Below are 24,248 nucleotides of genomic sequence, written 5' to 3' on the forward strand. Positions count from 1 at the left end.
AAGGGGGAAGAGCGGTAAAAGGAGAAGGAGGGAATTAAACAGAAAAAAAAAGTTGATTTCAATTGTTTGCCGTTGTTCCTCTTTGTTTTTGCTTTCTGGACTGTGTGGGGCGGCGGCAGCGGAGGAAGATGCAGGTGAAGGTGCGGAACTGCGCTAGAATCGCCGCAGCGGCGGCGCTGGGGTACCTCGCCTACCGCGGGTTGCGGAGTTTTCTGCGGAACGAGATCACGATAAGCGTCACGGAGCTGGTGCAGCTGCCGCCCAGTGAGGGGCTGCTGGAGTTGGATGAGCAGACGCTGCTGCAGGGGGAAATCCAGTGCGACACGTATCTGATGCGCAGCTACCGTTTTCTTATGCGGCTCTCCGCCAACGTCAAGAGCGTCTCCACCTCACCCCCGCCCTCGGCGCGCTCTCGTCACCGGGTCATTCATGCAACAGAAAACACCAGCTACCGAAGCATCATTTCGCATGGTGTGAGTAAGAAGCGGGAGGGGCTCCCCAGCCTTACCGTTCATGATGTCCACAGCATGGTGGACCACTGGGAGCTCTCGCCCAACGGCAACGTCTACTTTACGCCTCCTTGCATCGGAGACGCGCTACTGATGCGTTACGAGGCGTCGGTAAAAGCCGGTCATCCCGTGAACGCCGTGGTGAAGAACTGCTATCTACAAGCCGACGAACGACCGGGCCTCAAGCGCCTCTCCTTTGACTTGATGGTGTACGATGTTGTGCAAGCGGCGAAGATACGCATCGCTCTGCCCAATCGCTACTGCGACGTCGTTGCGATCCACACCGGCGGCGTCGGCCTTATGCAACAGCCAGACGCAAGGAAGCCGCACCACCTCATCTGGGACGTCGGCAACGTCGACGAGACAACGTGGAAGAAGGTCGAGTCCTTGGCGCCTGACGTCTTGCCGGAGGGTCGGCTTGCGCGTCGCGGCTTCACCGACGACGACATGGCGGCGGCCGTAGAGCGACAGAAGAGCGGTGACAACGTTGAGGTCATGGCGAATAGTTACCAGCTCTCCAGCGCCATGGAGGCGAAGTTGGAAACCAGAAGTGAGAACTATGACGAGGACGCTCCGCTTGCTGCGGATGCCAATAGAGGGGGGCCTGGCACCCGCAGAGGTACCGGGCTTCCTGAAGGGACGCAGCTTCTCATCGCGCACTTTCACCTCGTCTTTGAGGAGCCCGATGGGATAGAGAACGACTACGTCTCGACCGACTCGGAGCTGAGCGACGGCGAGGATGGAAGTGGGGGGTGTGACGAGGCGAGGCGGCGAACAGGCGACAGTCGCTCGGCGCGGTCTACAGGCGGCACTAGCCGCAAATCCGCAAAGCGTGAGGAGCGCGCTCGCAAACGCAAAATGGTGCGTTGCAGTGCGGATTCCTTAGCCAACTTGGGACGAGGCGCGTCCACCCGCGTGCCGGCTGTCGAGCTCTCCTACAGCGTGGGCGGACTCGCCTCGGGCGTCACTGTGCGGAAGCTGCAGACCGTGAGTGACCTGCCAAACTGGGTTCCGCGTTCAATCCTTGACCGCTGGGTGCTGCGGTGGATGGTGCCCAGCATCCACCAGCTGCGGCTGGGGAAGTACGCCCACTACAACTCGTGGTTTGTGCAGCCCGTTGCGGTCACGCTGCTCTGATGCGGTCACATGGCCAGCCACAGAAAGTTGCGCGACGGTGTTGGAGGCACACACAATAAAGCGGGAAGGAAGAAAAAGACCGGTGAATAACATCTAAAAGAAGGGGGTGGAGGGAGATGCAATTCTGGCAGTGACGATGGGGTGCGGGGATTGCGGATGTCGGTGGGATTTTTTCGCGGCGCCGCCTCTCCGCCACACTCCGGGTATCTTTGGTACTTCCAAAAAGTTCCGAATTGTCCTCCCTGCTTCAAAAGGAAACAGGAAAAAAAAAGAACAAACAAATAGCAACACTTTTGTTTTGTTTTGTGTTTTCGTTATTGTTACCAGCCATCCCCATTGAAAAAAGATGGTGAATAACACACACGCACACTCATGCCCTTTTGCACCCACGCATCGCCGCAAAGGGCACACAAACGTGCTCTGGAGCAAGAGACCTGCTATTTCAAAAGAGGAGGGCGGCACTCGTCGCAATCCGTGTGACGCGGCAGCCACTCTTTTTTTTTAAAAAGCATTTTGATGGATTCGGGTACGAGAGAAGCCAGTGGCAGCACTAGTAACAGCAACAACAACAACACCCTCGTCAGGAAGAACCAAAATGGGGAGGGCAGGGAGCAAAACACTCTTTTCCCCAGTCGCTTGCTGCTGGGAAGTAGTAGGGATGTACACCGTAGACCTGAAGGGCGAAACCGACAATAAAGGAAGAGAGAAGGAGAGGGTGTGAGATTGCCTGAATCCAAGGAATCTGACGGCAGTTGGGGTGAAAGCAGAGTCAGAGGGTAGGAGGACAGGATGTCAGTGAGGGCGAATGTAGAGAGTTCTGTAATCCTTCTCTGCAATTGGATGCTATGAGTAGATTGTTTGCTGGTGCTATTTATTGGTGCGTCAATGGGTTATGTGTAGTGTGCGTGGATGGGTGGGTCGTGAAGGATGTCGCGGCACGCACATGGCTCCAGCTCTTTTATTATTTTGTTTTATGCTCGATTTCTTTGCGTGGCTTCTACTGTTCTATATTTATATATTTATATATTTATATATATTTATATATATATATGTGTGTGTATATTCACAGTCCCATAGCCGCTGTCAAACTTTTCTGTTCTTTTCTTTTCCTTCTTTTGGGGTTGTCCTTCTAATTCCTTTCGGTCTCCTTCTCAAGCATCTGCGCGTATTCATTCATTTTGTTTTGCTTCAGTCTGGGGGATGGGGGGTCCGTGGGGGAGGTAATTTCCCTCGTTCTTGTGATCTCCACGCAAAGGCGAAGAACTGTGGCGTGGCATTGGGGACCTATCTGGCTGGTGAGGGGGGTGCGTGATCGCTTCTCTCCCACCCTCTCTCCACGCATGCGTGTGTTGTTCTACCGAGTACCGCCCTAATGATGCGTACAGAAGAGGAGGGCTGAAAAGGCGTTGTCAGGCCCTTAGACACACACACACACACACACAAGTAGATATACAGTTAGAGGCCATGTCACAGGCGGGGCGGCAGCGACGACGGTGGCAGGGCGGCTCGCAGGGTGGAGAACGACGACGACGACGAGGACGACGACGACTTTTTGCCCTCCATTCCTGAGGCGCTGCTGCAACAACAGCCGAATGACCCGACGACAACGACGGCCGATAAGAGCTTGGGGGTGGAGCACAGGAAGCGATCGCGTTCGTCAAGCATGCACGACGTCGATGAGGCCGACGACGGCGCGTCCCGCGACGTTGGCTGCGACAAGGGCGGAGCCGAGCAGGGCGAAGAAAGTTTTCTGGCGCTGCTGAATTCGGAGGGATTTCCAAGCAGCTTTCTCTACGAACGGAGCTATCGACACAGCCATTCTCTGCAGGATCTTGGTGTTGTACAGGACGAGCTTGGCAGCCTCATTGCCACGGTGGACTCGACTGGGACGCTGCGTGCGTGGCGAAAGCTTCCGCGTGGTGTGTTTTTCCTGGGGGATCGCCAGGGTCTTTTTCCGCAGCGGGTGGTTGAGGGGGACCTCAATGACGCGGTGAAGCACTTTATTCTCACTGACCCACTCACGCCCAGTCTGTTCGTGCTGCGCGTTATGCCGTGTCTGGAGGCGACAGCTGGCGTTGTGAGGGTTGTCGTTGAGGTCCGTCTTATGAGCTCCGCTCTCATGACGGTGGAATCCCGTCTCTCTTGCGAGTTCAGCGTGACGCTAGGCACGAAAGCCGAGTCTCTGTGTTGGAAGGAGAGCGTCACGCAACGACCCTTTTTACTACACCACGATCACCAACCATTTATTGTTTTTTTCACCATGGAAAAGGATGGAACGAGCCACACCGTGTTTTTGCCGTGTATCACGGAAAAGGCGCCGCGTTCTGGCGGCACAGCCACAATTGTGGCTTCCACTCCGCTGAGCACAGCCAATCTTGTGGTCTGTTGCCAGCAGCACCGATCAAGCGGCCTGGTGGTCTTGGTTGATGAGAGGGGCATCGTCGATTACGCACGCATCATGGTCTCACCTGACAATGAAGATCGGGCTCGTGTTTATCTTCAAGTCGTCTCTGGGGTGCCGCCGCGTGGCGCAGCTGACCCCATGCTGCTGCGGCGGTGGATTACCTTTGCACGGCGCCAGAAGACCGGCTTTTTTACATTGTTGCGAGATGCCATGGGTTTTGCCAAGGCCGGAAGGCTGATGCTGCCGCTTCATGTTGGGTTTTCCGCAACTGGGAGGTATTTTGTGGTGTCAAGTGGCCTCCTGCGTGAGGGCCACGTGTGTGTGATTGCGCATGTTTTCGACTTCTCCAGCGGTCAACTTCTCTGCCACGGCGAAACCGAGGAAACGGCAACTCCGTCGCTTGCTGGGGCAAGCGCTCTGCAGGCGGCACTGCGGCTAATGCGTGGTGCCGCGTTTGACGTCGTCGTGGAGGACGCCGTGCGCAAATCCCCGAAAGGTGGGGCGGGGGGCGTCTGGGTGTTCGTCCCAGAGATTATTTTGGGGACCTCGTTTGAGGAGCGCGTCTGTGGTCGCCGCGTCTTTGTCTTTCGTGCCGCGCCGTTGCCTGCTAACCGAGCGCCGCTGGCGGGCGGAACTGGGGCCTCCATCTGTGCCTCAGCGACGCCGTTCCACATGGAGCAGGTGTGGCGCGCCATTGGAGATCTGGAGAAAACTGTTCGAGAGATGCTTCTTCCGGCGTCTTCGTTGCTGGCGTCAGGCGCGGCGCTGCACCGGCACTTTGCTGCCCCCCTGTCACTGATACGGCTCACCGCTCCTGCCAGCCAAGCTCTCAAGAACCTTGTGGCTCAGTCCCCCGTCGGCGCCACTCTCTTGCAGGAGGACATCAAACGACTTTTTGATGTTTCAAGCACGGCGGCCTTGGCAGCCTCGTCCAATGCGCGGTTTCTTGACGCCGCTGATCCCACGTTTTGTACAACATCGCCGGGGGAACCCGCCCTTTTATTGTACACAAGGTATGAGGCGCAGTTGGGGGTGAGTGGTGCGTTGCAGTCAGAGCACACTGCTCCCACCGATGCCACGGAGGTCGTCGGCGGAAAGACGGGGCAACAGCATCACGAAAAAACGTTATCCGATTTACACCAGAGGCGCGACTTTGACTGTGGCGATCTGCTTGTTATGCAGACCTCTCTTCAGAGTGTGATGCCGCGTGAGGCGGTGACAGACGACGACGATGACAAGGAAGAAAATAACAATAACAACAACAACGGAAAAAACCAGGAGCCTGAGGACGCCGCTCAAGAGAAGCGTGACGACCATGAATTGGACGCTGACGTGGAGGAGCGACGCGTACAACACATCATCACGGCGGCGACAGCACGGACCATAGAGTGGGGAACGTCGGCCGTTCACGTCTCTTTGTTTATAGACAACTTTGGGACGGTTACTCTCCGCCTACTGCCCCAGTTCGCGCCAAAGGCTGTGAAGAATTTTCTTGCCCTGGCAAGAGAGGGTTTTTACAACGGGTTGACGTTCCATCGTGTGGTGCCGGGTTTCATGATTCAAGGCGGATGCCCTGTTGGGGATGGTAGTGGGGGGAGAAGTGTTTTTGGCGAGAAGTTTGAGGACGAGGGGGTGCATGTCATGGATTTCTTCTCGTACCCAACCGTGTACTGGATGTGCATGGCCAATTGTGGCCCCAACACGAACGAGTCGCAGTTTTTCATCACCGTGGGTGCGGCGGCGCCGTGGTTGAATGGAAAGCACACCGTTTTTGGCTTTGTGGTCGCGGGAAAGCCGGTGGTGCGCGCGGTTGCGCAGACGCCACGAGGGGAGGATGACAAGCCAATCACCCCCGTCGTGATTCGGCGTGTCGTCGCCACGGAACGGGCGACAGACGAGTAATACATGCAGGACCTGCTCCTTCTTTCCATTCTAACGCGACGTGCGACGGCGTCTTTTTTTAGGTTGATTCTTGTTTTGTTTTTGTTGTATTTCGTTAACTTTGTTTGCGTGTTTCCTCCGTGGGAGCGTTTGGGTGATATCTTCAACGCCACCAGCGGCCCCCTGCGAGCGCACCTCTGCGCGGAGTTCTCTTTCTCTCTCTATTTATCTTCTTCTCCCTCTCCCTTTTGGTTTTCCGTGTAAAACGCGTGTGACGGGGCGTCAGGGAATCGCAAGCAGAAGAGGAATACAAAAACAAAGAAGGAGAGAAGCCGTAAGACGCGGTCGGGGGTTGCACAGCCGGGCAGAAAGAGAGAAGGAAAAAAAAAATGTTCAGCTACGATGAGTTGGTGTGGACAATATCTTTTCCTGTGTTCTGCTCACTTGTGATGTGGCTTTCGATAGCCCTCGCACTGCTGGTGCGCTCGGTGCGAGGCCGCGAGCTACGAAAAAATATACGCGACTCTATACTGCGAATAGAAAGTCGGGGGACAACTGTGCCCGGCTCTCTTCGCCGCAACAGCAAGGCCATCCTGCGACGTGCGGTTGTGGTGGTGGGCGGCGACTTTGCCCGCTCACCGCGCATGCAGTATCACGCGGCGAGCCTAGTCAAGTGTGGCCTTTTTGATGGCGTGATTTTGGTGGGATTTGACATGGGCAATGCTCTGATAGAGGATCTCCAACCAAGCAAGGGCGGCAGCACGGAGGAAGAGGGGGAGTGCGTTGTAGACACCACCTACTTGATCCCGCCCGTGACGCCGCCTTCGTGGTTCCGTCGCGTCTTTCGCCACCCTCGGGTGTACTGGGTGGCGTCCACCGTCTATCGTGCCTGCATCTGTGCCGTAGTATTTGCTTGGTCGCTTATAGCTGCCTTACTCATGGTAGTGAATGCCCGCGGACAACTGCTGCTTGTGGACCTTGTGCTCGTTCAATCGCCCCCAGCAGTGCCTTTTGTGCCTGTCATCAAGTACGTCGTCCGCCCATGCGTGTTGCTGATAAATGCGGTTACGTACTACGGTTTCATTGTCCCTGTTTCATGGATGATGTGCGATGCACTTGGTGAAATTCGCGGGGGCCTAAAGTTACAAAAACAGCTGGTTCTAGGAAACAAGAGCGATATCGCGCCCTCGCGGTTTGTAATCTGCCCGGCTCTTATCGTAGATTGGCACAACTTTGGCTACACCATTCTACAAAGCGACCGCCGTCCATCCCTGGCCGTCTGGGTTTACCGGATGTTTGAGTGTCACTGCTGCCTTGGCGATCGCAACGTGACGGTTAGTAAGGCGATGCAGAAGGCTCTTCGCGCCCTTCAAGGTCAACCTGCGAATCGGCTAGGCGAGACACAGTCATTGAAAACAAACCAGGCGGCAGTGCTATACGACACGCCCCCTGCCTTTTTTGGTCCGGTGTCACGGGCTCGTTTTGTGCAGGAAGTCCTGCGTCCCATTTTGGAGTCGACTCGCGAAGATGCGAAGGAAGTCATGGGGCTCTCGCCACCGCCGGCGTGGGTGATGGAGGCGGAGTCCCACGACGACACCGCCGCAAACGGCAACCTCAAAGGACTGTTTGTGGTGGCTGCCACTAGCTGGACCGCCGACGATGACTACAGCATGGTGGTGGAAGCGCTTGCCCGCGTCGATAGGCTCTTACAGCAGCGACAGAATGGCACAGCGTCGCTTGTTTTGAAGCCAATCTGGCTGCTCGTCACAGGCAAAGGTGTGTCACGGGAGCGTTTTGAATGCGCGGTTGCGGCGGCCCTTCTCTCCCCGCTCGTAACTGTGACAACCATGTATTTTCAATCGTATTTGGACTACGCCGCGGCCCTTGGTGCAGCGGATGTTGGCCTCTGCCTTCACCACTCCTCCAGCGGTTTGGACTTGCCCATGAAGGCGGTGGACATGCTGGGTTCGGGTCTTCCTGTTGTGGCTCTGCGGTATGAGGCGCTTCCGGAACTACTGGACGAAAAACGTGGCTGGCTATTCAGCAACGCGGAGGAACTGGAGAGGATCCTGTGGCGTCTTGTCCAGGGAGATTCCGACAGTGACGCGGGGTCCGTGAAACAAAAGCGTCTTCACGTGATGCAGCGTCGCGACGAAACGTGGGACGAGCGTTGGCGCTCCGTGGTCCTGCCCTTGCTGCAGGATCTGCTTTGATGGCGAGGGAGCAATGAAAGAGTTTAGCGAGGGTAAGTGTGTGTGAGAGAGAGGAGGAGGAAGACGAAAGAAAAAAAAAAACGAGTGGGGTGGGGGTGGGGTGGGGGGAAAAGCTGTGGGCGGGGCGCCGCGCTGGAAAGAGGCAAAGGAAAGGACCAAATAGGTAAAACTTACAATACTAAAGAAGGAGTCATCGCTGATGGCACACGCATTGTTGCCACTGTTTTTGTTTTTGTGTTATTATGTATCTGTGACTGTTGTTGTGTGCGCTTTGTTTTGTTTTTTTTTTCGCTTCCCTCCCTCCGCCTGCAAGCGGTGTGTGCCGAGCTTGACGTGCTGCTTTTGTACCTCCTCCGCCCTCCGCTTAGGGACCCACAGCGACACGGGGGTGGATGATGTCCGTCGTGCTTCGTGGCCGGGGCGGCGCCGGCGCCTGGTGGGTTCTGCGGGCGGGTTGCCGCGCCTACCACCGGACCGTCGCCTGTCGCCGGCGCCCTTCGCAGTGGTCGGGCGTCCACGGCCAGTCGCGGGTGGCGGGGAGACTGGCGGCGGCGCCAGGGACGCCACGAAGCAGCAGCGGCAACGCGGACAGAGAACCGGATGCCGGCACTTTGCGTGGCGGCACGAGCGAGAATCACGAAGAACACTCGTCTCTGGCGGGGCCGGCGTCGCCACAGGCGTATATGTACCGCCTGCGGCACGGGCGTTTTGACGATCTTGCAACGCTTTTATCAACACCCTACGCGGCTCCGCCGTTGCGGATCCTGACGGATGTGCTTCGCGAGGCGATGCAGCTGAAGCTGCGTTTGGCGTCCGGCGAGGGTGGCGATGCCGGTGCTGACGACGCGGGCCGGAGTGACGCATGGGAGGCACTTCAGCGCATGACGCATGCGCTGTCCGATCCACTTGCTCTTAGACACGTGCTTTCCGAGGCGATTCACGTGACAGCAGAGGTGAAAGAGGCTGCGTCTGCAGTGGGGGATCAGATTAGCGAGCGCGAGCTGCAGAGGGTGTTGTGCGAAATAGAATCCTTTGTAGATCAGTTACGGCAGTGGAACACCGCAATGAACACGGGCTTTTCCGTTGCCGCCACACACGCAGAGGATGCCAAGTTTTCGTATTTGTTGGGATGGGACCTGCCAGATGTGGCGATGGCGGAGATTTGGCATGCCCTGCTTGAGCTGTGCAGCCTAACGGGGGCCTTTGACGTCGCGGTGGAGTCCCTCAACCGCCTCATTGAGTTGAGCGAGCTGGTGGAGCGCGTCGAGGCGAAGAGGAACACGCGTGCGGTGCGGTGGGACGGGAACGATGCTGACAGGAACGAGAACGATAACGAGCAGGTCGACGAAGAGCACCAGCCGTCTGGTTTTACGCTAGACGGTGTGGTGGAAGTGGTAGAGGAGGAGGTGCGACACGCTTTTTCGCCAGTGCTGGCGCTTGATCATATTCGCGCCATGCGCAGCTGCGAACATGCACGCAACTTTGACGTCGCTCACACGTTGTTTCTGCGGTACATGCAGCACGCCCGGGGCGGTGTGTTTCCCCTGACAACTGGCGATATTACGGCTGCCTTGATTGCCCTCGCACACTGCTGCAGTAACACGGCCCACTTTGCGATGCTGCAGGAACTTTTTCTCGAGAGCGAGGCCGACCAGGTGGTTGCCGTCTCGGTGGAGTTGTACACCGCCCTCATTGACGCCGTAAGCCGGGCAAATGAAAATCCACAGTGTATGTCAATAGCACTTGCGCTTTACCGTCGACTGCGGGACGGGGGTCTGGCGCCCACGGCCGACACCTACGCTGCGCTCATTGCCTGCTGTGCCGCCACAAAGGAACCGACGCAGGCATTTGCCTTCTACCACGAGGCAAGGCACTGCTGCGGGGTCGAGCGCCTCTGCCCGGCGGTGTACACTAATTTGCTGCTGGCCTACGCCAGAGCCGGCTACGCCGCGGATGCGCGGGCGACGCTGGAAGTGCTTGTAGAGGCTGGTGCCCCGCTTTCTCGAGGTGCCTTTCACGCCGTGTTATCGGCCGCGCTAACGCTGCGGGAGGCGGAAGACGTACTTGGACTCATGGAAACACGATACAATATCGCGCCAACCCCGCAGACCTACGCGTACCTGCTTCAGACGGCAAGCACAAGGCCCAACGGTGCCTCCACCGTCCTCCAAATGTTTGACTGGCACGAGTTAGCCTTGAAGTCTCTCGCGAAGAGCAGCAGCCTCGTTAAACAGCGAATGCCAACGGCAGTACTTGATGGGCATTCAAGCCAGGTGGCAATAAGCACAAGTGCGTTGGCCACCTCATTAGAAGGTGACCTTTTCTTACGCTATCCGGCCTATGCGGAGGCTGTCGAAGGGGCGCTGGTGCGACTGCGCGTTGATCCTGCAGTGGATCCACGTATAGAGCCCTATCTGCGTCCACTACTCCGTGTGGCTCAGCTCCGTATGAATGACTTCACTGGGATGACTCCACAAGTGCCTACCCGAATTCCGAAAGGGGCGGCAATTGCGGTGCTGGCAGCGGACGTCCTTGCAAATCTTGATGACTGGTTTCTGCCATTTGCCGCGTACTACTCCGCGGTGGTGATTCCGTACTCTTCCCTTGTGGCGCTGCGAAACGGGGGAGGACGGCGTGTGGATGGGGCCTTTGCAACGGGCACACAGCAGCTGTTGGCCGACCCACAGTGGCGAGAGGTGGGTTCGGAGCAGCAGCTCATGCTGGAGAGTCGGCGGCGCGTACTGCTGAAGTTCCTGGAAACCTACCGTGACGTCATTCACTTGGTTTCGCTGGGGGAGGAACTGGCGCTCAGCTGCGATTGTGAGCGGTACGGTGTCGGGGTGCGAAAAACGTTCTCCCGCTGTGCCGCCTTTGCGCTGAACCTGGCACGCCTGGACGTGGCCAACACAACGAGGCTGTACGCCGAGCAGGCCTGCAACATCGTCCTGGTCTCTGCCAGCTTTGACAACTGTGGAAAGTACGTGGTTGGCCTGAAGCAGGAGGTTCGCCGCGGCGCGCGGGACGGCGACGGGCTCCGCAGACTGTCGGATGGGATGCAGCGGGTGTGGTACCACAACCCCCGCACAAGCCCGCAGTGGCGGCCGCCGCAGGTGTCTGTCGCTTCGCTCATTCACCCCCCTCGCCCTGAGTCGACCCTCGCACGAGCAACGTCGTTGAGTTTCTCCCGAAACTAACGAATGAAAAGAAGAAAGAAAAGAATAACAGAACTTAAATCGGAACGTGAGCCTGTTGTTGTTATTGTTGTTGGTTTTTTGGCATTATGAATATCGTTGCGACCCTCATGTGTAAAAACTTTGCGGCGTATTGAATCCTTCTCCTCCCTGACATGCGCTGCTGTGTCACTTACTGCTGTCTCCGCTGCTCTCGTTGTTGTTCAGTGTCCGCTGGGGTGGCTCCCTGCTTTGAGGAGGTGCAGCAAAGGCGGGAGTGAGAGGGACGCACACGCGCAGTCACACAGCAGGAGAAACGGCATCTCCTGCGAGCTGCGGGTAAGCAGAAGCCCATACGACGAAGAACAAGAAAAGGGTGAAGAAGTAGACGGTTTTGAATCGAAGAAGAGGGAAGGGACTCATCGCAGCTTTAGGAATGGCTACGCCAAAGCGGAAAGACACCATCTGCGAGGCAGCCATTGTTGCTTTTTCCTTCAATAAAGACTGCTCTGAGGCTGTCTTTTCGCCGAACAATCACCTTCTGTATATTGTGTCTTGCAAGGATAAGACGGATTGCACGACGTGGGAGATTGATGCCACATTGGAGCAGCATGATCAGTCCGTTTCCGCCACTGCCTGGCATGGCTCCACGAATCGTATTCTTTCCTGTTCGCAGGACCGTACCGCGTTTGTCTGGCAGTGTAATAGCAAAGGCAAGTGGAAGCCGCAAATGGTGATGCTGGATGCAGGCGTAAAGCGAGGTCTGACATGTTGTGCATGGAACCATTCAGGTTCGAAGGTGTATGTGGGTTCTGCCGCGGCAAATGTTGCGGTTGGGCGTTTTGACGCCGAAAATGAATGGTGGATATGTCGTTTGCTGGAAGGGCACACGAGTACGGTGACAACGCTCGCGCCGCATCCATCGGATGACGCGCTTCTAGCCTCTGGAGGCACCGACGGGAAGCTGAGGCTTGTCTCCACTTTCATGAAGAAATTGGATGAGAAGAAGACTGCCTCCTTTGGTCATGTCTACCTGGAGAAGAAGTTTGGGGCATGGGTGCACGCTGCCGCCTGGGCGCCGTCAGGCCGACGCTTTGCAGTTGCAACCCATGATAGTCGGGTGCACGTCTTTGATGTGCCCACCATTGAGCGTCTCTGCGCGGGAGCGGAGGAGGCCGTAACGATGCACCGCATCAACTTGGCGGTGCTTCCCCTCAAGTCGCTTGCCTTCGTGTCGGAGGATCACCTCGTTGGAGGGGGTTTCGACTACTTCCCTGTACTCTTCACGCCGTCTGCCGAGGCCGGCGGCTGGAGACTCTCGGGCAAGTGGACCGCGTGCCAGACGCGAGGGGTGAAGACGGCGCAGCAGGTTGCCCGTGAGAAGTTCCAGAACGAGGCACGCATGGGCCAGGCGGAGGTCCTTGACGAGGGGCAGACACGCCACAAGAACACCATCAACGGCGTCCTCCGCCTCCGAGGCGATGCTGGTGCGGCTTTCAACTCTGACTTGAAGGAGCCCGTTTTTGCCACGGCGAGTCTTGATGGGCGTGTTGAGGCCTGGACGATGGGAGAGATGGTGTCGATTACGTAGTGGAGTGCTGCCGGGTGAAAGGCAAAGAAGGGGAAAAAAAACACACACATACATACGCATACATATTGCCGTTTACCCAAACCTCTTCCTTCCTGAAGCATTTTTTTCTGCGTGAAAGTAAAGACCCAAATTTCCTGTGCAGTTCCGTGTCCTATTGTACGCCTACTGAACTATTCACATTTGCACAGAATCAAATACATGTGCCATTATAGTTATGTTTTGTTCTTTTTTTTTGTCTCTCGCTGTGCTCATTGGTACGGTGTGAGTTGTAAATTGCCGTGGAGAACGTATTTCCTTTACCTAGCTTTCTCCTCTTGTGTTTATTGACCCTCGCAGTGTTAGCTCCGCTTTCTTGCTCTTTTCTCTGTCCAGGTGGGGAGAGGAGGGTGCAGAGAGGCAGCCTGAAAAGAAAAAAAATTGTGGGTCTGCGCGGCATGTGGCGAGGATGGCGAGGGCAGCGGATTCTGTCCTGTTTTACGGTGCGGTGGAGAAGGTTGGGACGGATGGCTCCATCCTGTCCCGCAACGTGTGCCTCACACCATTAGCGCTGCTCGTCTGCCTGCCCGCGGGCGGAGTCACGCGGACGGTGGCGCTCGCCAGCGTTCTGCAGTTGGAATTTACAAAGCAGGACGTGGCTGGTAAGCCGCGCTGCACGATACATGTGCGCGGCGAGGCACCTCTGACACTCGACTTCGCCGATCAGAGCGGGGCGGGCGACTTTGCCGACGCCGTCGCCAAGGCGACAGGCCACGTGCGGGTGGTGCACCTCGCTGGGACGCCGCTGCGGGAGAGGCAAGTCCGCTCGGACGCCCCGCACGCCGCACCGAGAGGAGTGCGCTTGGTCGATCCACCCGAACTGTCCGAGCCGTCGTCGTTGGCTGCGGGGAACGAGAGGTGGCTCGGAGTGCCGTCGCCGTCGCCCTCCGTGGAGCCGGGGAGTCGTGCCAGGGCCCAGACCCTCGCGAGGCCCGCGGAGGCGTTGGCGATGGTTGGGCGAAGGCCGGCGCTGGGTTCGAAGGCCGGCGGTGCGCGTGGCGACGGCGCAAACTCGGACTTGCCCCCCGAGAGCCACGCCTCTCCGCTTCGCCGTGAGGCATTCCACGATCCGCAGCGGGCGGGCAGCCAGGACGCGAATGGTGCCTCGGCCGTCGTGTACGACCTCCGGCGCCCGGCGGAGAGCTCTCTATACACCAGCGATATAACGCGACCAAGGACGGCGCCGCGCAACGACGCAGGTGAGCATGCCACCCTGTGGCAGGAGCTTGAAGGGCAGCCGCAGCCGCATGTTGAGTCGCTTCACGACCTTCGTGCCCAACGGGACTCGCTGGCGAAGCTTCAACAGCGTCTCTCAACGGATTTGGAGTTGCAGAAACAGGCTGTGGGTCGTCTCAGCAGCGAGTTGCAGGAGAAGAATGCGTTTATCGATGACCTAAAGACGGCGCTGCGCTCTCAGGAGGCCGTGTTTCAGGAGATGCTGCGATCCACAGAGCAGCGACGTTTGATGGAGCATGCCAAAAACGAGCTGGAGAAACAAGTGGAGGTGCTGCAGGCGGAGGTGCGTCACTGGGAGAGCCTCAGTGAGCGTCGAGAATCCGAGTATAGAAAGGAACTGGCAACGAAACTCGCAGAGTTGCATGACTCGCACACCAAGGAAGTAGAGGCGGTGCAGGGGGCCTTTGCGGAGTACGACGCCGAGATGACGGAGTACGTTTCGAGTCTTCTGACGGACATGGATCGCGAGGCACGCAAGTGGGGGGAGCAGCAGCGACTGCTCCAGGACCAAATTGAGAGTCAACAGCAAGAAATTGCGGAACTGACGAGTGCCCTTGCGCCGCGGCGAGTTGCCGTGCCTGACTCCAATTCCGCGTCTCCCGCACTTGCCGATGTTGAGGCAGAGGCAGAGTCGGGAGCTGGAGAGGCTGATTGTGTGGACGAAGATGGCAAGGCATCGCTGTTGCAGCGCCGGCGCGAAGCCGCGCGACCATCCCGGCGTCCTACTTCGCCTGCGACCGCAATGTCGGCGTTGGGGCAACGCTTGGCGTCGTTGGAGGAGGGGCGGGCACGTCTACAGTTGGGTGAAACGCTGCGCCGCTACGCCCACAGGCGCGGTCATGAAACCGGTAGCGGCGCCTTCGGCGGCCATGCGGAGCGGGAGGGGCAGCAAGTGCGCGGCCGAGCGGCGGCTGAAGCTGCGGCCGCGGCGTCGCCACAACTTCTGCAGACGCCTCTTCTCGGGCAGGAAGCGGGGAACGAGGCGCCGTCGCGGTTGGTGTCCCCTGGCGAGTCGCGCGGTGTCCGTAGTCGCGCCATTCTCTGAGAATGAGAGGAGCACAAATGACTTCTTTTTTTTTTCTCACTCTTCTCTTTCTTTCTCTGTCGCATTGTATTCTTAACTTCCCCCCCCCCCCCCACTCGTTGTTTCTTGTGAAACGGGTGGTGAGTGCTGTTTGTTTGTTTTATTCAAATTCGTTCCGCGCCGACCATTACAAACGAGGTGCGTCGCTATTGTGCACTTCATGCCTTTATTCGCCTCCCCCCTTCCCCCCTTTCTCCTTCTCTCATGCGTCGTCGTCGACGGGGCGCAGCTAAGGAAGCCATTATGTCTCTCTCTCCGTATCACTTGCACTGGTCGGACGCGCTCATCAAACGCGTGGAGTTGCGGCTGCGGCAGGTGCATGCCTCGCTGGAGGAGTTCTACCGGCAGAAGAATTATTCTGCCGTGGCCCATGCAACCGCGACTGCCGAGGAAGACGCGGCGCGGCGCCAGCAGGAGGAAGGCCCTATCAGCTCTGTGGGTAGTTTTCTTCTGCGCACGTGTGTGCACTCCACGCCATTCTACGAAACTCAAGTGGAGCACGGCGTGGGGGCGGACATCGCCCTCAAGATTCCCGAGGAGGTGTGCTCGCTGAAAGACATCCATGATGGCCACTACTTGGAGCGACGGCAGGTCTTTCTGCGCAAGCTGGAAAAGTTCATGGGGAAGTACAACGCGCAAATGATGAGGAAAGCCACACAGGCGTCCGCCGCAGCCGCAGCAAAGGGAGAAGATGATGAGGAAGTGGAAACGGAGGGGCCTGAACGGCGGTCGGTTGTTCAATGGGACCTCCGCCGCGTTCCTGTTGGCGGAAGTTTCGTGAACACAGAGAAGGAGCTGTTGCGTGTCTACTTCCTCCGCCCCAGGCATGGCGCAACCCGGCGGGAGGTGTTTCACGTGGACGTCCACCTGCAGCCGATTTCCCTCACGGGCCGCATCGCAAGCGCGGCGGCCATTCGCAAGCACCCGCTCTACAGCTATCTTGTGCAGGAAGACGGTCTCATGACGGTGCACCTCCGCAGACTGCACGAGCTCTACTCGAAAAACCAGTCCTTGGTACGCGCCACCGTGTTCCTAAAGTGCTGGGCGTACCACGTCGGACTCATGTCACGCACCTCGGGTCACCCAGAGGGCTTGAGTGGGTTTCACATTTCTGCGCTGCTGCTGCGCCTTGTCGAGGAGGGTCTCATCTCGCCTAACATGTCGGAGGAGAATGTTGTGCGCGCGGTGTGGGTGCAGCTTTCACGTGGGTTCACGCAAAACGCGAGCCACAGCAGCGGCCAAGAGGCGCCCATTCCAGCAGCAGAGGAGCGTGGTGAGGTGGCGGTGCTGCGCTTGGCAGGGGAAACCATGAATTTGCTCTTCCGCACATCCGCGGCCTTCTTCCAGAACATTGTTAAAAAGGCTGCCGAAGAGGCGCTTCAACTGTCACACCACTCTGAGGTGTTTGTGGCAGTTCCCTTTCAACCGCTGCAGCTTCGCTTGGATGTCTGCTTCACCGTGGATGGCCTCCGCGACCACTTCGCAGAGGCGGACAGCACGCCTATTGCTAAGACAACTAGTGTCGCGTGGTCTCCCTCAGCGCAGCGGGTGCAGGCGATACAAAGACTTGTTGAGGAGGCCCTTGGCGCACGCTCCAGCTACGCAACTGTGTGGCGCCGAAGCCATGACTCCGTGCACGTTGCGGTGCGGCTGACCACGGAGGCGGAGGGGCGAAACCGCCTCACGCGTGGCCCTGCCGTGGAGGACGCCGAGGCTGTGGAGCGCTTCAATGCCTTCTGGGGGAAAGATGTCACGTCAACGCGGCAGTTTCCAGATGGGGGTATTTACCGCTGCGTCTTGTGGACGTTTGACGAGGACGCTGGCGCCAATACAACCGTCGCGCTCTCTGCGGCAACTGTGATGCGCCGCGTGTTGGAGTTTGCCCTGCAAAAACACCTCGCCCCCTCCGCACAGGTCTCACAGCTTCTTGGCGGCCTTGAAGGGGCACTGGCGGAGCGTGTTGGTGGGGAGTGGCGCGATGCCGCCCCAATGATGCAAAAATCATTATTGGAGGCGTGCAGGCACATTGAGGCGATGGTGGCTGAGGTTCCACGCACGGCGCTACCGTGCAAGGTCACCTCCTTGGACATCATCGCACCCAGCGAGCGCCACACAGCCACGTTTCCCGTACGCCCGCATCTTGCTCTCACGTACACCACCGATGACCTCACACAACCAAACTTTGCAGGGCTCACCACGGAGCCGACCATTGAGCCGGTGCACGGCGTCCTGACAATTGACGATAAGAATAAGATCCCTGATACACCCGAGGCCATTGCCGCAATTAAGGGAGCCATTTGTGCGCAGCTGTCCAAGGTGCTGCAGGAGTACTACGGCGATGACAAGAAGCATAGTAGGTCACGATCAAAGAGGTCTCTGAAGAGGGAGGAAGGAGCTCCGCAGCAAGAAACACAACCTGAAGCTCAAAAATTTCGCATACGTACATCGTGTACGAGTCATTCGGTGGATATCATTTATAAAGGTTATCTCTTTCGACTCTATATTGCGCACTATCGTGAGGTATCCCTGCTCAAGGCGCTGCAACGCGAATCCGAAGCTGCCATGATTGAGCGTAAACTCTTCTGGAGTGTACAACACGCCAAATTTTTGCGCACCGTGGCGTTTGGTCACCACAGCTATGCTATGGCCGCCCGGTTGTCTAAACGTTGGTTGAGTGCAATGCTTCTTCTTGAATTTGTTCTGCCAGAGGCGGTGGAGCTGATCGTTGCCAATGCGTATCTGGGTTCAAATCCTCCCAAGACCTCGGTGGGTGGGTTTGTGCGCTTTCTGCAGCTACTTGCCACTCATGATTGGTCAAGTCCGCTGGTGCTGCCGTATTCTGTAGATAGTAGGCTGCAAGCAGACACAGCGGAGCTTGTGCGGACCATGGGTGAACAGCAGGGTATGTTCATTGCCACCCCATATGCGCCAATGGAGAGCCCCTTCACGGTCCACACTCCACGACCCATGATTGTGCACCGTGTGGTGCAGCTAGCGAAAAGCGCTTTGGCGGTGCTGCTGGCTCAGCTTGATGGAAGAGAGACGTTGCGGTGCTGGGAAGGCTTGGTCTTCACAACAGACCCGGCCACCTTTGATTTTCACATGGCATTTCATCCACATCTCTTGCTTCAGCCGGGCCGTCTCCTGGTGCCTCCCTCTGCCGTTACGAATATCCCGTCAGCGGCGGGAACGAGTGCTGCTCTGTCGCCGTTCCTTGGCCCTGTGTCGGTGGGAGCGGCTACGTCGTCCGCTGCGTCAGGCCCACAGCCTCCGCGTATTTGGCAACTGGATGAGCTGGAAGAGGACCGGAGTCGTGTGTATTTGACGGAGCTTGTCGAGCGGGAACCCACCGCACACGTAGTACGAAGCGTGCGTGCGGTGACGAGGGATCGTTGCATGGTCTTCTACGACTGCCTTGCACCTCATGGCATCTACGTGGTTACCATCACACCTGCCCCCATGCGAGAGGTCTGCGTGCGGCTCCACAACGACATTCTCCGCGTCAGCCACGGCGCGCTGCTTCCTTCCCCCTCCCTGCCGGACGTTGGGGCCGCAGCGGGGAAGGCAAAGTTGGAAGGAAAGGCGCCCAGCAAGGCCGCCGTGAAGTCCGCGGGGAGGAGGGTCATTGCCCCCGCGGCCGCAGCCAAAGCTGACGCGGACGCCGCGGCGGCGGAGGTCGCACGAAAGAGTTCCGGGAAGAAGGACGAAGGGGCGAGGCCACCGAAGCGACGCCGGACGGACGACGCGGATGAGGCCGCCGGAGCGACGCAGCGCCCCTACCGTCTCCAGGGGCAACGTCGTCAGGCACCGACGCATGCCGCGGCGGCGGGGAAGAGGGACCGGGCGCCAGGACCAGCAAACACGAAGAAGGAGGTAAGACGGGCATAATGGAGCCACGGCGCCCGACACCCTGCATACGATTAAACGCATCCGTTGCGCTTGACGCCATAAAAGAAAAGAGAAGAAATGAAAAACAAAACAAAAAAAAAGAACAGAAATGCGGGGCATTCAAGCAACATAACAAAGGAGGGAGAAAAAGACATGTGTAATGAATTGTGATGAGGGTGCGATAAGCAAAACAAAACAGAAACAAGGACAGTGAGGCAGCGAAAGAGGGGGGCTTAAAGGCACCACTCTTGGGCGATGATTAACTGTCACCGAGATGTTATTATCTGGAAAAGTATACTAAGCGTGCTTTTCTGTTCTCTTTTTTTTTCGCCCGCTTTTCGTTTTTCTTTGCTTTGCTTTCGCTTTTAGGCGCTGTATGTTGCGGTGGTTTACTCCACGACTGCTGCCGCAAAAAAGGCTCAAGGCGAATTCGCTTTCTCTGCCTCTCCGGCGTGAGGGCTCGCCTCGTCGCGTGCTGCGCCGCGGGAGTCTCCTTGCGGAGTTGGAGCGAACCCCCGACGACGGCAGGGGCGTGGCGTCGGCCAACGGTGTCGCCGACGCAGCGGCAGTGACATCGTCGCCTGCGTCGTCGTCGCCGTCGTCGGTCCCTCACAGTGACAATTACCTTGTTCCGTCACCGTGCGCCAAAAAACTTGCGAGGGCCTCCATGGCTCTGGACGCACTGGCACAGCACACCTCCGTCGTTTCAGCTCGTTCAGGTGAGGCCAACGCTGGACCGCCATTTCCCTCCCTGGACACGCTGAAGGCGCAGCAAACGGCACTTAGAACGATGTTTGCCGGCGCAAAACGCCGCTGTATTCGTATGCGGAAAGACCGGGGGTGGTTACGAGAGGAGCGGCGCGTCTTTCAGAAGTCCCATGGACACGCTCCGTCGGATAAGGAGGTGAGTCCATTTGTCGATGTTGAGCTTTCTCCTGTGGCAGCGCTGAAGCTAGCAAAACACCTGTCGCCGCACTCAAGCGCTCGTGAGGCGGTAGTGCAGAGTATTCTTCTCCAGCAAAATGCCACAAGGAGCCGGCTTGTGGAGAGTGGCGAAAAAACTCTGTTCCGATGCCTTCGCTGCTTTCACGTGTATTCTGCTCGTCCTCGAACACTTCTTCGTGACGAGGTGGGACACAGTTGGATGCAGTATGAGGCGGAGCGACAAAAGGTTTCCATGGCACGGGAGTTGGCAAGGTGCCCTCAACTCCGTAAGCGGAAGTACAGCGTTGGGCAACAGCGCAAGGCTCTCGCGGATGACCCACGCTGTTGCCCGTCCTGCGGTAGCCCAAAGGCGCAGTGGTTCATGGAATACGTGCATCACAGCACCCATGCCTGAGACACCTCGTCTCTCTATCCCGTGATTGGTAACTCTAAACCCTGTCTTCTGTTGTTTTATTGATGGCGTTGTTGAATATTGGCCTCTGCATAGTTTCTTGTGGCATTTTTGGCGCTATTATTATGGGGCTCATTTTTTCCGGTTTATTTCTGTCTTACATTCCCGGTCCCTCTTCAGTGGGTTTGGAAGGGCAATGGAGCGGTTGTGGCGTACGCGTGGGCATGGGTGGGGCGTGGCTTCCCCAAAGAAGTTGCTGCGCCTCGCTTTCCTGTTTCTGCTTTCTGCGGCCGTTGCCTCTTGCCTGCTGCTGGGAGTTAGCTTTCAGAGTGAGTGGAACAATGACAAAGGGCACGCGCGGGAGGTGCTCAGCAAGTCTAATGCACCTCATCTTGCCCGCTTCTCCACGCAGCACAAGCCCCCACGTGAACTTCCGCAGACGGACACCAACAATGCCTTTTCGGCCGCGGCCTCATCGGCGGCGTCGTTCGCGGGGTATGCGCCTACAGAGATCGTGGTGCAAAACAACCCCGGCACCATCAACCACGCCGTATTCGCGAACAGCAGCGCCGACGGCGGACCGTTTATCACGAAACTGAAACGACTTAGCTACTGCCACTACGAGGTTCACAACTTTTGCGTAGATCGGGGGACGCTGTTGTTTTTCCATGACCCGCTGCAGGGAGCACGCAGGGTTCAGCGGGGCCTGCGTGCATGTAATGAGTTTTCCCGCCACAGTCCATCCATATACATTAAGTATTGGTCCATTCCGCTTCCGAATTCCACGCTGCTGCCTCTTCCTGCGCCGCTTAACACTGTCACCAAGGGATGGATTCTGCAATTTTGGTGCCAGGATCTTTTCCACATGACCCTTTCGCTTCTTCCGGCGTTTCAAACCAAGCAAGACGTTGGACAGCACGACGCTGACGTGTACATTCGAATTGCGAGAGGCATACGGAGAAAAGGTGGCTATTGTAACGTCAAACTTGGCGACCCACGGAACTTTGAGAATCCGAGGAACATGAAATACGGTCAGGACCGTCAATTTCCGTTCGCAGGAAATCCCTATTGGCCCTTCTACCGGATTTTGACCAATCGTCCAGAGAAGATTCATCCGCTAAAGTCTGGCCAAAGTCTGCAAGCCGCGTGCTACCAACACGGTGTCATTGACAAACGCTACATCAAGAGCATGATGGGTGCGGAGGCGTGGAACTACAGTGGCCGGGTTTTGGAAATGATGGGGGTGCCGCCGGGACAACCACGACCTTGCGGGAGCAGGTACCGTGCCACAGTGATTGACCGACGAGGACGCACACGCCGGCTAAGTAACATACCCGATATAGTTCAACTTGTGCAAGGTATGGGATTTGAGCCCCGGGTTGTGGCCTTTGAGACGCTTCCCATTCGAGAACAACTCCGCATTGTTACAATGACCGACCTCTTGATTGGCGTGCATGGCAATGGGCTCATGTGGCTACAATTCCTGCCCCCAGGGTCCGCGGTGATTGAGCTGGTTGGGGTGTGGTATACACCCTACGCGCTGCTCTGGGGGCACAGCTATTTCCACTCCAGGGACTGGAATAACCCCGAGTACAAGCAGCGAGGCGAGTACCACCCCTTTGCGCACAACATGACCGAGATAGGCGAACTTCTGAAGAAAGCCAAAGAGGCGCTTAACCGTACGCGATGCGGAAAAACACCCTTTACCCCGCCAAATAAACAACTTGCCAATCTATACTTTAGTTGTGCGCCGCACTGTTGACACCGGGTGCATGAGGGGGCGGAAATGGGTGGGGTGATTTATCGAGGCGCGCGTGCGTCGTTGCGGGTATTGTTTGTGTCGGTGTCTTTTTTTGGTAGATGCAGTCCTCTTCTTCAATAGTGTTGTTATTGTTGCTATTTTACACCTTCATTTGTTTTTGTCTCTCTCATAGCAATTGCTGGTTGTTGTTGTTTTTTTTTTTTTGGGGGGGGGGTGAGGTCGTTCCAGTTTTTGTTCTCAGGTAGATTAACATAAAAGCAAAACGAACCACGTAAACGAATCACCATAATAATAATAATTAAAAAGTGGTTTCTGAAGACATTAGCAATGCGGAAGCGGGTGCCGCAACCCCAACGGAAGGACATGCTTCTTCAAATTGCCTCGTGCTCGGACGTCACCCTGTTCTTTCTTAGTTGTGGGGCCCGTCTGCTTGTGCTACTAATGATGTTCGTGTCGTACGCCGTGCTGCCGAGGTTACTTCACACGGAGCTTATTTTCGACACTTCTGGGCTGCTGCACAACGACACGGAGGGTCAATGGGGGTTTCTTGACTTCCCCCGCAATTGGGACGCTGTCCACTTCTCTCACATAGCTAAATACGGATATTCGCATGAGAACACGTGTGTTTTTTCCCTCTTGTTCCGTTTCTCTTTCGTATTATGTCATGGCTGAACAAGTTTTTTATGCCTTCCTCTTTCGCCGTTGTTCCCGTTTCCTTCCAGGTTGCTCTGCTAAATACGGTGCTGAACGGCGTCTCCGCCATTTTTTTGCGACGCATCACGGTCGCGACGCTTCTGCGACCCAAAAAGACGGAGGGGGGGAAGGGCGTTGGTGGCACCTGGCTGGATGAGCTGCCACCGCCGCCACCCCCGCGGCATGGGGGGAGAAAAGGGGAAGACCGGGAGGAGGACGTCAGGCTGAGGCTGAGGCGGGAAGTGGGTGCGGTGCTTCTGATGTGGCTTATGAGTCCAACAGCTGTCTTTACCGTGGTCGCCTACACAGAGAGCATCTTCTCTTGCTTGACTTTTGCGGGATTGCATTTTCTTCTGCTTTCCTCGGAAGAAAGTAGAAGCTTGGTTGCGGCAACTAAAGAAGCGGGCGCCGTGTTTTGTTTTTCACTGGCAGGATGGGCCCGCTCAAATGCCCTTCTTTATGTGGGATTTTTATTATATCCCATTTTTCTGCAGGTTTTTTTCTTTAACACGTACCGGAGGCGTTGCATCCAATGCCACGGAAGCTCCAAGTTGTGTCGTCGCTGGCCAAGCATTGGACGCTGCGTAGTACTCCTCTTAGAAATTCTTGCCATTTGTGCCCCCTATCTTTGCATGACGTACTTTTGCTTCACCCGCTTTGTGCCGCTCTGGGACTCCGCAACAAAGCTGAACACCGATGGACACTTCTGGTCCTTCTACGGGTGGATCCAAAAGCGTTACTGGGATGTCGGGTTTCTTGCCTCTTACCGAATGAAAAATCTCTCAAATGTATTTATCGCCGCCCCCATCGTATTTTTTGCACTTCGAGGTTTTCTGCTGTTTCATGTGCTTCCTGTCTTCGCCAAGGTGTCCACTTCAGTACCCAACGAAAGCGCCGGAAGCGGCAATGGAGGCCGACGCAATAAGGCAATTGAAAAAAAAACGCCACGCTCTTATTTCACCTCCACGTTTCGTATTGTGGAGGGTTTGGTTCAGTCCTCGAACACAGTCTACCTTGTGGCCGTGATTTTTATTGGGGTCACTATGGTGCATGTGAACGTGGTGAATCGTTTCATTATGTCCTCCCCCGCACTGTATTGGATTTGGGCTCGACAGCTTGTGTGGGATCCGTGGGGAGGCTGCACAATCGTGATGCTCCGCATCTTCGCAGCGTGGACATGTATTGGGGCTCTTTTTTTCCCCAATGGCATGCCGTGGACATAATTGACTAGGCACTCCATTGCCTCCTGCTCCTTACCTACCTCTATCGCTCTTTCCACGCGTGAATACGTCTGCCACCTACGAGACA

The 24,248-nt window shown here is 56.9% G+C and overlaps 11 protein-coding genes across 11 annotated transcripts, besides 13 other annotated features; all 11 read left to right on the forward strand.

Moving 5' to 3' along the window:
- Positions 1-128: 128 nt before the first annotated feature.
- Positions 129-1,646, forward strand: Tco025E_01790 (uncharacterized protein; the record flags this gene model as incomplete). Its single annotated transcript, XM_029368726.1, has 1 exon — positions 129-1,646. One exon carries the CDS (start codon positions 129-131, stop codon positions 1,644-1,646), a length of 1,518 nt encoding a protein of 505 aa, XP_029231150.1.
- Positions 1,647-1,937: 291 nt separating this feature from the next.
- Positions 1,938-1,968: a microsatellite.
- Positions 1,969-2,201: 233 nt separating this feature from the next.
- Positions 2,202-2,220: a microsatellite.
- A 432-nt stretch (positions 2,221-2,652) lies between these two features.
- Positions 2,653-2,709: a microsatellite.
- Positions 2,710-2,734: 25 nt separating this feature from the next.
- Positions 2,735-2,763: a microsatellite.
- Positions 2,764-3,067: 304 nt separating this feature from the next.
- Positions 3,068-3,088: a microsatellite.
- Positions 3,089-3,118: 30 nt separating this feature from the next.
- Positions 3,119-3,152: a microsatellite.
- A 14-nt stretch (positions 3,153-3,166) lies between these two features.
- Positions 3,167-3,195: a microsatellite.
- A 114-nt stretch (positions 3,196-3,309) lies between these two features.
- Positions 3,310-5,952, forward strand: Tco025E_01791 (putative cyclophilin type peptidyl-prolyl cis-trans isomerase; the record flags this gene model as incomplete). The annotated part of the gene is made up of 1 exon (XM_029368727.1): positions 3,310-5,952. One exon carries the CDS (start codon positions 3,310-3,312, stop codon positions 5,950-5,952), a length of 2,643 nt encoding a protein of 880 aa, XP_029231151.1.
- Positions 5,953-6,139: 187 nt separating this feature from the next.
- Positions 6,140-6,178: a microsatellite.
- A 142-nt stretch (positions 6,179-6,320) lies between these two features.
- Positions 6,321-8,144, forward strand: Tco025E_01792 (putative dolichyl-P-Man:GDP-ManGlcNAc2-PP-dolichyl beta-1,4-mannosyltransferase; the record flags this gene model as incomplete). The annotated part of the gene is made up of 1 exon (XM_029368728.1): positions 6,321-8,144. One exon carries the CDS (start codon positions 6,321-6,323, stop codon positions 8,142-8,144), a length of 1,824 nt encoding a protein of 607 aa, XP_029231152.1.
- A 224-nt stretch (positions 8,145-8,368) lies between these two features.
- Positions 8,369-8,432: a microsatellite.
- A 107-nt stretch (positions 8,433-8,539) lies between these two features.
- Positions 8,540-11,338, forward strand: Tco025E_01793 (uncharacterized protein; the record flags this gene model as incomplete). The annotated part of the gene is made up of 1 exon (XM_029368729.1): positions 8,540-11,338. The coding sequence occupies one exon, from the start codon at positions 8,540-8,542 to the stop codon at positions 11,336-11,338; it is 2,799 nt and encodes a 932-aa protein (XP_029231153.1).
- A 53-nt stretch (positions 11,339-11,391) lies between these two features.
- Positions 11,392-11,419: a microsatellite.
- Positions 11,420-11,750: 331 nt separating this feature from the next.
- Tco025E_01794 (putative ARP2/3 complex subunit) lies at positions 11,751-12,905 on the forward strand (the record flags this gene model as incomplete). The annotated part of the gene is made up of 1 exon (XM_029368730.1): positions 11,751-12,905. One exon carries the CDS (start codon positions 11,751-11,753, stop codon positions 12,903-12,905), a length of 1,155 nt encoding a protein of 384 aa, XP_029231154.1.
- Positions 12,906-13,350: 445 nt separating this feature from the next.
- Tco025E_01795 (uncharacterized protein) lies at positions 13,351-15,222 on the forward strand (the record flags this gene model as incomplete). Its single annotated transcript, XM_029368731.1, has 1 exon — positions 13,351-15,222. The coding sequence occupies one exon, from the start codon at positions 13,351-13,353 to the stop codon at positions 15,220-15,222; it is 1,872 nt and encodes a 623-aa protein (XP_029231155.1).
- Positions 15,223-15,244: 22 nt separating this feature from the next.
- Positions 15,245-15,278: a microsatellite.
- A 226-nt stretch (positions 15,279-15,504) lies between these two features.
- Tco025E_01796 (uncharacterized protein) lies at positions 15,505-19,149 on the forward strand (the record flags this gene model as incomplete). Its single annotated transcript, XM_029368732.1, has 1 exon — positions 15,505-19,149. One exon carries the CDS (start codon positions 15,505-15,507, stop codon positions 19,147-19,149), a length of 3,645 nt encoding a protein of 1,214 aa, XP_029231156.1.
- A 61-nt stretch (positions 19,150-19,210) lies between these two features.
- Positions 19,211-19,259: a sequence feature (A-rich).
- Positions 19,260-19,455: 196 nt separating this feature from the next.
- Positions 19,456-19,516: a microsatellite.
- Positions 19,517-19,525: 9 nt separating this feature from the next.
- Positions 19,526-20,488, forward strand: Tco025E_01797 (uncharacterized protein; the record flags this gene model as incomplete). The annotated part of the gene is made up of 1 exon (XM_029368733.1): positions 19,526-20,488. One exon carries the CDS (start codon positions 19,526-19,528, stop codon positions 20,486-20,488), a length of 963 nt encoding a protein of 320 aa, XP_029231157.1.
- A 193-nt stretch (positions 20,489-20,681) lies between these two features.
- Tco025E_01798 (glycosyltransferase) lies at positions 20,682-22,247 on the forward strand (the record flags this gene model as incomplete). Its single annotated transcript, XM_029368734.1, has 1 exon — positions 20,682-22,247. One exon carries the CDS (start codon positions 20,682-20,684, stop codon positions 22,245-22,247), a length of 1,566 nt encoding a protein of 521 aa, XP_029231158.1.
- Positions 22,248-22,610: 363 nt separating this feature from the next.
- On the forward strand, positions 22,611-22,919 carry Tco025E_01799 (putative mannosyltransferase-II; the record flags this gene model as incomplete). Its single annotated transcript, XM_029368735.1, has 1 exon — positions 22,611-22,919. One exon carries the CDS (start codon positions 22,611-22,613, stop codon positions 22,917-22,919), a length of 309 nt encoding a protein of 102 aa, XP_029231159.1.
- Positions 22,920-22,930: 11 nt separating this feature from the next.
- On the forward strand, positions 22,931-24,163 carry Tco025E_01800 (putative mannosyltransferase-II; the record flags this gene model as incomplete). Its single annotated transcript, XM_029368736.1, has 1 exon — positions 22,931-24,163. One exon carries the CDS (start codon positions 22,931-22,933, stop codon positions 24,161-24,163), a length of 1,233 nt encoding a protein of 410 aa, XP_029231160.1.
- Positions 24,164-24,248: the final 85 nt, after the last annotated feature.

Source organism: Trypanosoma conorhini (genome assembly GCF_003719485.1).
Source record: "Trypanosoma conorhini strain 025E chromosome Unknown Tco_14.4_contig_00063, whole genome shotgun sequence".
Classification (NCBI taxonomy): domain Eukaryota; phylum Euglenozoa; class Kinetoplastea; order Trypanosomatida; family Trypanosomatidae; genus Trypanosoma; species Trypanosoma conorhini.